We start from the raw sequence: 15,793 nt of genomic DNA on the forward strand, positions 1-15,793 counted from the left end.
GCGGGGCCGTGTGTTGAAGCCCTTTTTTTAAAAAGAATCATGTATTTTTTTTTTAAATATTTGTACTTTTTTTTTTTAATGGAATGGATTATTTTTCCCGTATATGTGTCGTAAATTTAATTTCGTATTTTAGTAATTTTAATTCCGTAAATGTAGTATATTTTGAATTATTTTTATTGCGGTACCTATGGGTGGCTAAATCTGATGTGGCGGTGGTTTTTTGAGTGTTGCTGACGTGGCAGGGGAGAGAATGGAAATAAATTTAGCTATGGCTGGCCTATTACCCATTGCGGATGCTCTTAAGCCGTGATTCATTCATTACAAATTAATTTTGTTTATTTATTTATATATTTGTCTATTTATTTGTACCCCATTCCCAACAACCACTGCCTCCCTCTTCTCTTATCTTTCTCTACCAAACTCACCGGTCATCGCTCCCAATTCCATTTCTGCCTAGGGTTTGCTCTAAGAATCCATCCTCCCCATTTTCGATTCTTTACAAACCCTAGATCGCAAAAATGGCCTCCTCAGCTGCTCAAATCCACGCCCTCGGCACCGCCGCTCACTTCACTGCCGCCAATTCAACCAAAAACAATCCCAATAGAACCGTATTTCTCGGAGCCAAGCTCAACGGCACCTCTATCCCCTCCGGCTTGAAGCTCAAGAGTAAGCAGAGAAGCTCCCGCCGAGGCTCTACTTTCCGCGTGGTGGCGGAGAAGGTCGTGGGGATTGATTTGGGAACCACCAATTCCGCCGTCGCGGCCATGGAGGGAGGGAAGCCTACCATCGTCACCAACGCCGAGGGCCAGCGCACTACTCCTTCTGTGGTTGCTTACACTAAGAATTCCGATAGGCTGGTTGGACAGATTGCCAAGAGGCAGGCCGTGGTTAATCCGGAGAATACATTCTTCTCCGTGAAGAGATTTATTGGGAGGAAGATGTCTGAGGTTGATGACGAGTCGAAGCAGGTTTCATATAATGTTGTGAGGGATGAGAATGGGAATGTCAAGCTGGACTGCCCCGCAATTGGCAAACAGTTTGCAGCTGAGGAGATTTCCGCTCAGGTCTATATTCTACAATTTGTTTCCAATTTTTTTGAATTTGTTTCTAATTTGCTTTGATATTGTTTGATGCACTGCATTGCCATGTATATTGTTCTATTGCGACCAGACATATCATATTAGAAAATAATGTTAGCTTATGGATTCTCTTAGATTCGGTAAATGAATTTGCCGTTTAATTGCCCTAATTCAATTTTTATGCTAGTTATTTAATGCACCATTGAGAAGGAAGTTAAGGTGTATATAGCCTTCTGAACAGTTTCTTCTTTGAGTAATTTATTGTAAAGCACTTTCCAAGCTTGCTGCTATTGGTCCTAAGCAGTTAGCATATATTAGTGCTTACATAAGATACGGTATACCTGGCATACATTAAGTTTGATCATGCTATCTACCGACTACCGTAATTGCTTTTCTATTTAGTTTTTTGGTTCATAGAAGATACTTATTCTAGGATAAGTATGTCTGAGTACCTGACTGTTGCAAAGATGACACTTTTTACATTTCATCTCCTGTAACATTTTCTTGTTTCTGGCAGGTCTTGAGGAAGCTTGTGGATGATGCATCGAAGTTTTTGAATGACAAGGTTACCAAAGCAGTAGTTACAGTTCCTGCATACTTTAATGATTCTCAAAGGACTGCCACAAAAGATGCTGGTCGTATTGCTGGATTAGAGGTTCTCCGCATTATAAATGAACCCACTGCTGCGTCATTGGCCTATGGATTTGAAAAGAAAAGCAACGAAACTATTCTGGTTTTTGACCTCGGAGGTGGCACTTTTGATGTTTCAGGTACTAAGTGCTTTTCTTTCTTGAACTCATTACGGCCATCTTAGTTCCTGATCTTGCTGTGAAAGTAACCCTCTTGATGTTTCAGTTACAATTATCTTGTTCTTAAACCCTTATCCTTTCTTTTCTCCTGGATCCTGTTTTTTTTTGGTGTTTCTCAATCTCATTGCGTCAATTCTTGGTCTCATATTCTGCTGTTAAATGTACATAGTACATGTTTGAGATTATTTCTTTGGCAGATATAAGGAAACTCTATTTTTAAGCTGTGCTGTCTTGAGTGTTGAAGCACCTAATAAGTGTTTTCTGCTTGCACTGATTTAGTCCTTGAGGTTGGTGATGGTGTGTTTGAGGTGCTTTCTACTTCCGGGGACACTCATCTTGGTGGTGATGACTTTGATAAGGTTCATATGCCTACACTGATTCATTGAATCTCTCTCTCTCCCTCTCACTCACACACACACCCACAACACACACACAGTGAACAAATGCCGGTTAATCCATGTTATTTGACATGGTGTTTCTCGACTCTTTATGTGAAAGTTAACATTCTTTGATCATTTACACACATTTCTTTTTCTGGCCTTATTTATCCAGAGAATTGTTGATTGGCTTGCTACAAGTTTCAAGAATGATGAAGGGATAGATCTATTGAAGGACAAACAAGCCCTTCAACGTTTGACTGAGACCGCAGAGAAAGCCAAAATGGAACTCTCATCTTTGACTCAAACTAACATTAGGCATGTTCATATCTTTTCCAATTATTTTTGCTACTTTTGGAACATGTACATGCTCATCTTTTTTCACTGTTTTTTTCCAGTTTGCCTTTCATTACTGCCACTGCAGATGGCCCAAAACATATTGAGACCACCCTTACACGAGCTAAGTTTGAGGAATTATGCTCAGATTTGCTTGACAGGTGAGCTTGGTGTATAAGTCAATCAGAACACAATTGCAATGATCTATTATATACTTCTACTAGCATAGTTGTGGAGTAATGTTGTCCTTTTTCAGACTAAAAACCCCTGTTCAGAATTCCCTGAGGGATGCAAAGCTTTCCTTCAGTGATCTGGATGAGGTTATCCTGGTCGGTGGTTCCACACGTATTCCTGCTGTTCAGGAGCTTGTTAAGAAATTGACTTCAAAAGACCCAAATGTGACTGTCAATCCTGATGAAGTTGTTGCCCTTGGAGCTGCCGTTCAGGTAGCTATATTCTATTTTCTTTGTGACATGTGATCAATTTATGTCATCTGCCCTCTTTTTTAGCTAACTCTATCTGCTTAGGCTGGTGTATTGGCGGGAGATGTGAGCGACATTGTCCTTTTGGATGTAACGCCTCTATCTCTGGGGCTGGAAACACTTGGTGGAGTGATGACAAAGATTATTCCGCGAAATACAACATTGCCCACATCAAAATCAGAAGTTTTCTCAACAGCTGCTGATGGTCAGACCAGTGTTGAAATCAATGTCCTTCAAGGTGAAAGGGAGTTTGTCAGGGACAACAAATCTGTAGGCAGCTTCCGCCTTGATGGAATCCCACCTGCTCCCCGTGGTGTTCCCCAAATTGAGGTTAAGTTTGATATTGATGCTAATGGAATCCTCTCAGTTACCGCCATTGATAAGGGAACCGGGAAGAAGCAAGATATCACTATTACTGGTGCTAGTACATTGCCTGGTGATGAGGTGAGTTTTCGTATTGATTTCTTAACAAAATTGAGTTCTTAAGAAAAACTGCCTGCATGCCTACTTGTCTATGTTATTTTTATCCCGTATTTACTGAACTTAACATTCTTTTGTATACATCCACAGGTGGAGAGAATGGTCAGTGAAGCCGAAAAATTTGCCAAGGAAGACAAGGAGAAGAGAGACGCCATAGATACTAAGAACCAGGCTGATTCGGTGGTTTACCAAACGGAGAAGCAGTTGAAGGAACTTGGTGACAAAATTCCTGCCCCTGTAAAAGAAAAGGTCGAGGCGAAACTGGGAGAGCTCAAGGATGCAATCTCAGGAGGTTCGACCCAAACAATGAAGGATGCCATGACTGCACTAAATCAGGAAGTCATGCAGATTGGCCAGTCACTATATAATCAACCTGGTGCAGCAGCACCCGGTGCTGGCCCAACGCCTGGTGCCGGAGCTAACCCCTCAGAATCTTCAGACAAGGGACCTGATGGCGATGTTATCGATGCTGATTTCACAGACAGCAAATGAGCATTTTTTGTGACGTTTTCTACATCCCTGTCTTCTTTCCCTGTTTGAAAAGGGATATATTAGTTGGAAAATGATAGAAAAAATTGTTGTCGAAGTAAGTTAACGTGGAAAAGTGCAATTGCAGAAATTGTAGGGATGTGTTGTAAGACGATTAGGTTATAGCTGAGGCAGCAGCGCATGAGACATTTTTGTTTAAAATTTCTGCTGCTTTCTCATGATGTGCCTAAATTTTTAAAGATGAATTTTGTTTTGAATAAAGCAGTATGCTATTTATTTTTGCCTAAATTCGTTGGTGAAAGTCTGTTTTGGTTCGCTTTACATTTATATACTCCTTCCTTTGCTGTATTTATAGCCTTTCCATATGCTGTGTGTATGCGTATGGTGCAAAAAGTTTAAGCAGATCAGCCTTTTAAGTACTGCATGTACAAATATATTACAGACAATTGTATTTTTATCTTTTCATATGTAGCATCAATTTTATCAATTAATTTTTCAACAATTGTTTCTAAATATATAAAAAGATATTAATACTCATTGAATACAACCCAACTTGAATTTAAAGCCACACTTCTCGTATGCGAAACTAAAGCTGCTATATGTAAACTCAGCTTTAAAACCCGTTTTCACCTACGAAGTTTTTACCAAAACAGGAACCTAAATCCTATATTCTGCGAAAAGAAGAAAAAAACCGGAGAAAGATAGGGACTGAGAGTGGTTGAGAATTCTTGCCCTCGCTATGCGGGAACCGATATTGCTGAAATGGACTACATAATCTAGGCTGAGTATGAAATAGTGTTGTCGATTCACTCAGCCAATTCTTCCTTATTGTCACGGGATGTAGGTAATAAAAATAGGTGCATTTCAATTTTACAAATGTAGTAACTAGTAAATAAGAGTGTGGATATCTCTTCCTCAATACCGCACAGTTAAGGATCCCGAGGGCCATCAAAGGCCTGAGTCTTCCTCAAATTCCAATGAAGACCGTCGTGGATGCTGCGCAAAAAATCACTGGTTGAATCAACTTGACACGCAGTGGGAACAGGCCAAGGGGCCATGCTGCACACGAGTGCGTCTCCGGGGGCTAATTGTTTCCTGTCCTTGCCATCAAATGACACCCATGCTTGGCTTCTGCTGTTGAAGGGCACCACCACTCTCAGCATTACGTATTCAGGCAATATCAGAGGCCGAAATGAGAGAGAATGAGGGCAGATAGGTGTAAACAATATTCCAGGAACCTGTAAATATTGGCAAATCATTTACTGGTATGAAATTATGTTGGTTTCAGATACAAAGTTGAGGGAGCTTAAGAGGGATCATGTATGATAATTCCAAACAGAGATTATAATGATACACAAATAAGATAACGATTGAGACATGTTGAAAATGATAAATGTTTTCATACTAAACATGAATTTAAGCCAATCTCATGCTATCGAAACCATATAGTGTTTTGAGACAGCGCAAAACTCAAGGAAAGTAGGGTTTCCGACTATATTATGCGTCATCAAGAGTGAATTACTTGTCTATGAGTCTCATTCTACACAATTATGGACAAGTAAAAAGAAAAGAATATAGACAGTTTAAAACTTGTGATTTTGGATTGTTATCCTAGCAATCAACATATCATTGGTTGGGAACCAATGATTTAATCAAAGTCTTCACCTATATTCTCAATATTAGCCTATTTCATCAGTTAAACTTAAGTTCTGTTTAAGTTAATATTATGGTTCTATGACCAAATTTATCAGTCAGTGGGTCCATAGCTCAGTAATAGAGCATTTGACTGCAGATCAAGAGGTTACCAATGTGAACTGAAGGGGAAAAACTAATTATTAAGCTAAATAAATATTAACTACGAACATAAGTAATTTCAATCTTCTGTTATCTGTGCTTAATGTTAACCAACATTTTTCAGGTAATTTTTCTTTTGATATACAATTATGGATTGAAATACAAATCAAGTGAAGCATACCTGTGGATGGACCATGGATCCTCCGGCAGCAAGGGAATATGCTGTACTCCCAGATGTCGTGGACAAAATCAGACCATCTCCTTGTACACAGGTCACAAAAGAGTTGTCACAGTAACATTCTAAATTTGTCAGGAATGAAGAAATTCCACGATCAATTGTTACTTCATTCAGGACTAGCATAGGCCCTTCATTCTCGTCATCACTTTTGGCCTCATCTCTGATGATATGACACTGCAATCGATGCCTTAATGTGATACTAAAAGGACCGCGAATGATTGAGGAAAGATATTCGCGATAATGTTCACTATCTGATTATTTTGTTATGGATAAACTGATAGATATGCCAAAGCTTTTCCGTAAGATACTAATTTGTTACCTTGCAAGTGAACAAAGCTAATAAATTGAAATAAGGAATCCTTCAAGGAAACTAAAGGATACGGAAAGGGGTCATGAAACCCAGAGAGCCTAAAGAAAATGGCACAATGGGAGGAACGGGACCTTTAAACATAGAAGCAGCCTGCATAAATGAGAGAATTTCTTCATCATGATTACTAAAGCGGCAACGAGTATCATAATAAAATCCTCAAAACTATACTAAAAAGGCGACGAGTAATGGATCATGCAATGAAAGAGTGGAGAATGAAGCCAATATTTTTCAGCTAACTCCTAAAAAGGAATACGAGATCTCAATGCATTAACAACTGGCAAACTGAAATTGAGTTATCAATCTGTGCCTGCTTTTCTTCTTTACTGATAATTGGCCAAATAACATTTCTTTTTAGGGGGCTGGCTACTGTATTTATACAAATCAATTATGATCGTTGGAGAATAAGAAGATACATACCCATAGGACGGTTCCATCTCCACCAAGCGTTACAATGAGATCAATTTTTGTATGCAGTGTCTGAACATCTTTATCTGTGGAAGCAGATCATTTAGAACATAATTAAGAGAGAACAGATATTGCCACCATTTATCATGTTTGAAGTACTAGGGACGGAACACAGCTTGCACGCAGAAATTGATCTCATGCATTACCCCCCGGAAAAATGAAAGCAAAGGAACAGTAACCTCAGATATATATCAAACTTTTCTGGAAAACAACAAAAACTATAAAATTATTATGTCAGAACAAGGGATTGCAGTTAGACAATGCCAGGATTGGTCCAGTTTTTGGATCATGAACGAAGCTGAAGGGTCACCAACTGGACAACTTGTTGATAACAGTTCGCCAACAAATTGCAAAAGAATGTATTGCACAATTTATCATATGTGCGCAGAAATATATAACTTCCCATAATTACTATAGATCATTAACTAACTAAAAAAGGAACAAAGTTGGAATTTGAAGTTATATACACCTAGAAGGGGACAAAAACTACTTCTGTATTCACTAATAAAGACCACCTCATCCTTTCTAGTTTAGCTACACAGACAAACCTTGGATCCTAATGCCAATTAAAATTAGTTTTAATATTATAAATACAGGATTGACTGTTTTAAATGTACTCCGTACTTCACAGTGGACAAAAAAACAGCATGTGCTGGATGAGGAGGAGAAGTTATAATATCAACTGAGGAAGTTAAGCATTTTACATGACAGTAGCTGAGTAAGAATTCTGTTAGAATGTAGACAGAGAACCAATGGAGTTATTGTTATAAAGGAAATCAAAATATATCTGGTTCCTACAATAAAAGGGAAATTAGCTTACCATCTAACCAGGTTTGTACAAAGCTGTAGTATGGCGATTCTGTCAGAAGCTCGGACTTCACTCGTGGTTCCACAAATATTGTCAAATTTTTCTGCTCTTTCAACCATCTGCAAACAGAGGCAAAGGATTCTCCAATTTTTAAAATATTCATCACTTATTAAGAAATAGCATAGTAAATGTTCAAGAAAGTATCACATTCCATTGCTTTAACTAGTACTGAAACAGCCATTCGACAATATAGAGATGCATGTTATAGACAATTACAAAGAAGTAAAAGAAGAAAAGGAGGGAGGAGGGTGGCATCTAAATGTTAGAGAAAACTATCCAACCCAAAATTAAGTCAGATATAGAAATGATCCACAAATCTTGGCAAAAACATCCATTCATGATGATTAGGAGACTAAACCAAAGAAAAACAACCAGACAGGAGAATTCACAGTTTAATATTATGGGGAATGGGTACTGTGGGAATGATTTTGCAAATGAACTCCTAGATTTATTACTGATGAAGCTCGGATGAGTTTGATATTTATCTGAAGAAAATGGTTCTAGCCAACATAAATTTTAAGCACGGGAACTTATGTACATCAGATGGGCCCAATCCCAGACAGAATCATATGAACAGATGCACCATGTGATTGAATATGAAGGAGTGAAACAAGTATGAAAACAAAGACATATTTAAGGAATCCTACCTGACAATTTCAGAACATAGGATTTTGACAGATGTAGAATTTGGTTTTGTTAACATAAGCACAGTCTGTGGAGGTGATTCCCACTTCAAGGAAATCTGAAATGAAAAAAATGAAAATTGTGGTCTTATTATACTTAAAATTGATACCCAAGCACAAAATTACATTCTAAAGAGGAAAGTTTGTGGAATCGCAAATAAAGTTGCATGACACCAGCTATACCTGTTTACTGCTGCGCTCTGCAGTTGTTATATTACCCTTCTCAAAAGACACAACATCATGTTTGTGGCGATCAGATTTTTCACCCTTGCAGTACCATGATAGCTTAAACGATGCCTGTCACCACAAGCCAAAACATCAAGTTAAATTGCAATTACATTTTGAAAAGTGAGACATGACTAACAAAGAAAACGAGTCTGCATAAATTTACACAAAGCTGACTTTGAGTACTTCAGCAAAAAGAACCATGATGTCTAGAGCCGAGAAGCCATAACAAAATAAAGGAAATTTTTAATATATACCTGTTTATGTACTTTCACCTCATGAGAAATGGCTTGCAATAACTCTAGAGAGGACAGATGCATAAATATCAGGTGTGCTTCCTACACTTTGATTTCTGACTATCTGTTATTTACTTTTTTTTTTTTTTTTTTTTTCTATCTGTTATTTACTTAACGTTACTTTCTCTCTTTCTTTTTTATGATGAATTTCTGTGCAATAGTGGTTTGGTAGATATTCTGAATCTATGTCTTTCATAAAGCAATTAAAGCACTAATTTTTCAAAAATATATTGGCGAATAGGAATCTAACTTCTCACAAAACTCAGGTAGTAGCGACTCACCTTTCTCATCATCTTATGTGAAGCAGGAGTGCAGCCGGAACCAGATTCACCATCTCGAAGAACCTCATGAGCACAAATATCATTTTTCCCGCTGCATAACTCACACTGATCATTATTTTGGTTTGAGGTTGCAACATGATCATCCAAGTTTCTGGTTCTCTCAACATTTGACTCACTGGATTGGCCTCCCAATGACAGTACTGCCAAGCAGCACTTTAGAATTTTTATTAATAGAATTATTTAGGTAAAGAAAAAACATCACTAGATATTGGCATCTAAAATCTCTTAAAATACATCTTACAAATCACTTCGAGAAACTCAAAACAGGAAACTGATGAGCTCATGAGAATATTTGGATTGTTGGTTGCACATGAAATATGTTGTGAATGGCACATATATTTGACAAATCTAAGGAGATATTTTCAGTCACTAATTGATCAGATATTATTCGGACATTCAACTGCAATTTCATGTTTCAGGATAATAAGGAAAATATCCAAACATAATTTTATTTAGTTTATGTATATATACTTGATGATACCACAAAATTTGCTGTTTCCCTCAATTGCTGCGTAATTTGTTTGACCTCTAAACCATGCCAAAGACCAGTTTAGTTTGCTTTGGGATTAATTACAAAATAAAAATCGCATCTTATGGTGAATTTGCTATTTAATTATTTGCTTTTACTGAGTATTTTTATCTACATGAAAGCAGGAATTATGATGTGTTTTCCAGCCAGTGTCATGATGATGCTTGAGAAGAATCAGCTGTTAAGAGACCTAACATAAATTTAAAAAGCTAATCTCATATTTACAGTTTAAAGTTTAAACTGTAAAAATCAATATGCAACTAATGAAATTCTAGTTCATACTTTGGAAGACAAAGATGGAAACAAACTTCCCAAAAAGGCAGTAACTCCGCATCCGACACTCCACGCAACTTTTGAAAACTCTTATAGAAGAAATGCAGAGGCATTACATGGAGGTTAAGTAACCCATTCTTAATATGGGACAAGGTTAAGTAACCCAATCTTAAATCTAGCTACCATGTCATCCAAATATTGCCAAAAATTAGTGTTGTGTATCAAATTTCAAAACAATTAAATAAAATTAATAAAATTGCTACAACTTTAAGAAGTAAGGACATAATTGAATTGCAACAATGGTCAAAGAGGTGATTTTGCTCGCAATTAAACTTTCCATTTAGATGAGAACTAATGACCCTGCTATGTTATTTGAAGTATAAATGCATTTATTTCTTTAATAGCTTTATAAATCTTTAAAGAGCTACAAAATATTCCAATAGTAGCAGAGCACTTCTAAGTGCAAAGTCTTATATCAGAAGGTCATGATCAATAGTGCTGATAAAAGTTAAACACTGTATAGGAAAGGGGAAAAGACAAATATATTCTGAAATTAGGCCAACTTAATACACAATTAGTTGACTTCCTTTGGGATGGCCTGAACAATAATGTAAAAAGAATAAAAGTGGGCTCCCCTTGAGTCCGAAGATTCACTATGTGATAAAGATTTTTATCTCTTTCGGAGGCTAAAAATCAACTACATGTGAGTTGTGGACATTATGAAATCAACATTAGATAATTGTTTCATTGGGTTAGACTAGTACATCACTATGGTACAAACCTAAAGTCAGTTTGCGAGGGAGGTGTAAAGAATGAGAAGAAATCATATATCCTCATGTAATGAAAAACCATATGATGAGGATCCTATAGTAGCATGAAAGAAAATCTTCCCACTTTCCTCAATGCAAAAGCTCTCTTGTGGAGATCATTGCAACATAATAGAGTTATTAAGCTTTAACTATTGCAACATAAGCCTTATAAAAACAGCGATTCGAGCTTTAACAAATCAAGGTGACTATCAAACGTTGGCTTACACAGCACTCGATTTTCATATTAGCAGATCAACCAATTAGCAAAGGAAAGTTAGACAAAAACAAAAATATGTTCTTATATGCTGAGTATAGATCTAAAAACTAAATAAATTTCCAAATGAATTAGATAATTTATTAAATGGAGAAGCTTACAAGCTACATCTTTTCATCTAAATTCATCCAACCCAATGTCCTGCGTAAAGAGTCTCACCAAAAGTCATCTCACAACTAAGACTATCCAAATGCCATATTCCCAAATATAACGAGACTCAAATAGAAAAGGATGGTACACAAATAATCGATGTCATAAATGTTGGAAAGCTGGAGCGAATGGAGATATCTTCTTAGAAAGCAAAGGATCCGATCCTCAAAACTTCCTATTCATTCACTACATTGGTCTCTCAATTTGAATTTTTGGCAAATAAGGACAACCGACAACTCAGGAAAAATCTTCGACCAATGTTGGAATAATGCAAATTTTGGTTACTATAGCATTCCGGCTTCCATCACAGAGAGAAAAACAAACAGAGTGACAGCATTCGTATCAGGAGAAGAACTCCATATTATATAAGACCAACAATTAGAGATCAAACAAAAAATACTAGAGTGAGCAGCGCTGAAATAACCTTTCTTCTCCAACTGCAGATTATGTGCTGTCGCCAGTTCGAATTTACGTTTCCATTCAGCAGCTTCGGCTTGAGCAGAAGCCTTGCCTTCTGTCACCCTTCGCAGTGCCTTCGCAACAGCTAAAACCACATTTAATCAAATTATTAATAACATATTGCTCCAATAGTAGCATACGTACATATATTCCCATAAATGAAAATTCTGAAGACTCACTTCTCAAAGCCTCAGAAAACTCAACAAGATTATCTTCAATTCCTTGGAGAGGAGGTTGCTGAATAAGTTCCTCTACAGATTTTTCCGAGCTCAACACTGAGGTAGAATCAAGACAGCCATTCTCTGCTGGTGACACGATTCCATTGCCCTGTTAGAGAAGCCATTTATTGATTAAAAAGTTATTGCTTTTGATCACTTGAAACAAATAAATACAATACCAAATGCAGAAATTGATCTGACTAAAAGTGCATAAAAACAAAATAGCTCGATCCACATATTCCCATGGCAATCACATGTCTTTTCAACTCGTGATCTGTCAATTTGATTATCTCATCATGTTTGTCAGCACTGTTGATGGAAAAAATTTAGTCATTTCACAGCAACCCCTAATCAGCAGCTTAATTAAATATCTAACAACCACCTAAAAGCAATGGGATAAATTCCAGAGAAATCAACCTTTTAAACTACCATACAAGTATCAAAAGTCAAAAAACAATCATTCAAATTCGCAAGCAATAATAGCGAAATTCAGCAGAAATCTAGTCAATCAAAACAGAGCACTCCAAAATCGCGCTTAACAATCAATAACTCACGTACACGGGAGTTGCTTGGAGACATTTCGCTGTGTATATTATTATTATTATGCATATATATATATGTGTGTAGAGAAAGAAAGAGAGAGCTGGAAACTGGTGAAGAACGAAGACTAGTAGAGAGGAGAAAAATGCGATGCGATATTTATACTGAAGAAAACCCAAAAAAAGGGTAAATTGATGAATGTATGCAGAGGAAGACGGAGGTAGGGTGCCTTAGTTGGGAGGGAGAATCTTGGGTGAGATGGTGGGATCCAAATACGAGACGCGTGGCTTGGGATTCCATGGAAGCCTGATTGGTAAGCAGCTATCTACCAAATTGTTCTTCATAATCATATTTCTGGTTTGGTTTCATTTTTTGATTTTTGAGTTTAGTTTAATTGCCTATAAATTAGAAATTTGATTAAATTTTGTTTATTCCACCCCTTTTATTAATGATAAGTCAAAATTTTTGTAAATCCTTACTCGTTTTATGTACCAAATTTGCTTTATTTTATTTTTACGTTTTAGATACGTAGACTCGTTATCACTTAATTATTCACGCCATTATATTAATATAATTTACGTCAATATTTATTGGCATTACCGAAATTCACTAATATTGATTCACTACAAAAATTATCATTGGATCATTAAAATTTTTAAACTTATTTGTCATTTAATTATTGAAAACTATATGCAACTACCCAAAATTGATAAAACTTACATATTTATATTTTTTATGCACTTTATAAAAAAAGAAAAATGGTCGTTTAAATCATAAATTTTGGTTGACTTCTGGTTCATCTCATAACTTATAAAATTAGCTAATTAAATCATAATTTAAAATTATGATTTAATCATAATTATTGGTTAAGTTTTAGATAAATTTAGTATTATTCATATTAAAATGGTCGACTTTAGATAATTATTATCTAATTGGTGAAGATGTAACGATGAAAAGTGCAAAAATCACAACAAATTTTATCAAAATTTTATTTGTATGGAACAAATGAAAAATTGCATGAATTGTGATTTAATTAGCTAAATTTATAAGTTATGAGATGAAACAAAAGTCAACTAAAAGTTATGTTTAAATGACGATTTCTCTGATAAAAAATGATACGCTAATCCCATTTTAGGAAACACCACTCGAGTTGTCAAGTGGACCGGCCTTGAGGCCAAGCCTGGCCCAGGCCCATGTCTGAGGTGGGCTGGGCTGAACTTTTTCTAATTTTGCAAGGCCCAGCTCGGCCTAGGCCCACTTGCCATGTGGGCACGGGCTGGGCTTTGTTTAAATTTTTGTTTATGTATTTCTAGGGTTGTGTCAGTGTGCTAACTATCTTAATGTGCTATCTCCTAACTAATCAATACATTACATTAAAAATATCAATAGAGTGGTAACATGAGTATGTCAACACAATTTTATCTTGACATTTTGCTTAATGTTCTACTAGTTCACTAATCAACACATTATATTAAAAATGTCAAGATAATAACATGAGTATATCAACACAAATTTATCTTGCCATTTACAAAATGTCAACACAAATTTGTGTTGACATATTCATGTCACTGTTTTAACAATTTAAATATAATGTGTTGATTTAGTGAGCAAGTAACACATTAAGATGATTAGTATTTGATCACATCTTGTGTTTTAAAGATATGCTAAATATATTATATGCAAAAATAAAACATATAACTTGTATTTATATCTCATTAACTAAATCTAAATAAAAATAATGTGTTTAAGTTTATTCTATTTAGTAGATGATGGCATATGAGTTGATGTTGTATTTTAAAAATTATAAGTATTTGAACTAACTAACAAATTTAAAGAATTCTCTAATTATTGATAAAATATTAAGATTTGATTAATACGTAATATTCTTAAAGTTAATCTTCATTTTCATCTTTTTTACATATTGGATAAAAGATATAAGGTAAAAAAAAACATGTAGTCAAGATTGAATGTTGCATTTATGACTTGGTCGGAAACTTATGTTAGTATTTAAACCGTTACTGTTTGAGTCCATTCGGAGACATCCAAAAAATTGGAATGATGTAGACAAAATTAACATGTCTCTTGCACAAGATGACATACATAAATGAAGAAATATAATATTATTAGTGATTAATCACCTGGCTCAGGCTTGGGCCGATCACCTGGACTGAGCTATAGATGGTCCTGAGTCTAGGTTTACAAAATGGCCCTATTGGAGCCTATCTCAACTAATGAGCCCAGCCCAAACCCGCTTCATTTCACTGGTGGGCCTGGCCGAGCTGGCCTGGCCCAGTTAACAACTCTAAACACCACACATATTAATATTAGTGTAATGTCTGTTTCAAATACCTAGTTTTGAAGTTGTACCACCTTTAATATTAGTACTAATATTGATTGAATTGAATTTTGATTAGTTGTAAATACCCTTTCTTTCATTAGTATTAAACTGAATAAATATTTTAACAAATTCTAATATAGTTCTATCTCTTCTACTTTATTCTCTTATTAAATACTTACTTTATTCTTAATAGCATGTAACCACCACTCTAGTGCATAACAAACAATGACCTTAGATTTTAAAATGGGCAAACAAGATTAAAGTTTCTGTACGTCAATATTATATATAAAATGTCAATAAAGAGATAATAAAATCATCTGCCATAATTTAACAAGAGTTAGTTATTATGGTGTGTGGGGGGTAGCATGTAACCACCCTCTAGTGCATAACAAACAATGACCTTAGATTTTAAAATGGGCAAACAAGATTAAAGTTTCTGTACGTCAATATTATATATAAAATGTCAATAAAGAGATAATAAAATCATCTGCCATAATTTAACAAGAGTTAGTTATTATGGTGTGTGGGGGGTAGCATGATTTTTATGTAATTTTAATCTTACATTCTTACGTGATTCACATTTAATATCAATATAAATAGTAATCGACGAACAAAGATGGAAATCAATTTACTCAAAAAATCTGAAATATTACGTCCATCAATATATGATTCATAATCTGAAAATATGCGTTACTATTGTTGATCACGATATTATTGAAAGAACGAGAAATTTATGGTATTAAACAACTACCTACATCGAGATGAAACTATGGACGAAATTATGGGATGTTTAAGAGATTTAACTTTTAGGAGATGTAGATACTCCCTCAGTTTATTCATAGTTGAGTCATTTTTTCATTTCGAAAAGTTT

The 15,793-nt window shown here is 35.6% G+C and overlaps 2 protein-coding genes and 1 non-coding gene across 3 annotated transcripts; 2 read left to right on the forward strand and 1 right to left on the reverse strand.

The window, feature by feature from the left end:
• Positions 1 to 380: 380 nt before the first annotated feature.
• Positions 381 to 4,340, forward strand: LOC125201091 (stromal 70 kDa heat shock-related protein, chloroplastic-like). Its single transcript, XM_048099010.1, has 8 exons — positions 381 to 1,064; positions 1,597 to 1,849; positions 2,168 to 2,247; positions 2,441 to 2,583; positions 2,664 to 2,762; positions 2,858 to 3,047; positions 3,129 to 3,527; positions 3,654 to 4,340. Exons 1-8 carry the CDS (start codon positions 519 to 521, stop codon positions 4,053 to 4,055), a joined length of 2,112 nt encoding a protein of 703 aa, XP_047954967.1. The 5' UTR covers positions 381 to 518; the 3' UTR covers positions 4,056 to 4,340.
• Positions 4,341 to 4,631: 291 nt separating this feature from the next.
• LOC125201093 (NAD(H) kinase 1) lies at positions 4,632 to 12,938 on the reverse strand. The gene is made up of 11 exons (XM_048099011.1): positions 12,603 to 12,938; positions 12,006 to 12,153; positions 11,792 to 11,911; positions 9,273 to 9,472; positions 8,654 to 8,767; positions 8,435 to 8,529; positions 7,740 to 7,846; positions 6,872 to 6,945; positions 6,466 to 6,544; positions 6,028 to 6,335; positions 4,632 to 5,290 (listed from the first exon to the last, which is right to left on the reverse strand). The coding sequence occupies exons 1-11, from the start codon at positions 12,651 to 12,653 to the stop codon at positions 4,982 to 4,984; spliced, it is 1,605 nt and encodes a 534-aa protein (XP_047954968.1). The 5' UTR covers positions 12,654 to 12,938; the 3' UTR covers positions 4,632 to 4,981.
• A 1,672-nt stretch (positions 12,939 to 14,610) lies between these two features.
• Positions 14,611 to 14,709, forward strand: LOC125202950. The gene has a single exon (XR_007173275.1). It is a non-coding gene; the product is annotated as a U6 spliceosomal RNA (small nuclear RNA).
• Positions 14,710 to 15,793: the final 1,084 nt, after the last annotated feature.

This window comes from Salvia hispanica, chromosome 1 (assembly GCF_023119035.1).
Source record: "Salvia hispanica cultivar TCC Black 2014 chromosome 1, UniMelb_Shisp_WGS_1.0, whole genome shotgun sequence".
Lineage (NCBI taxonomy): Eukaryota > Viridiplantae > Streptophyta > Magnoliopsida > Lamiales > Lamiaceae > Salvia > Salvia hispanica.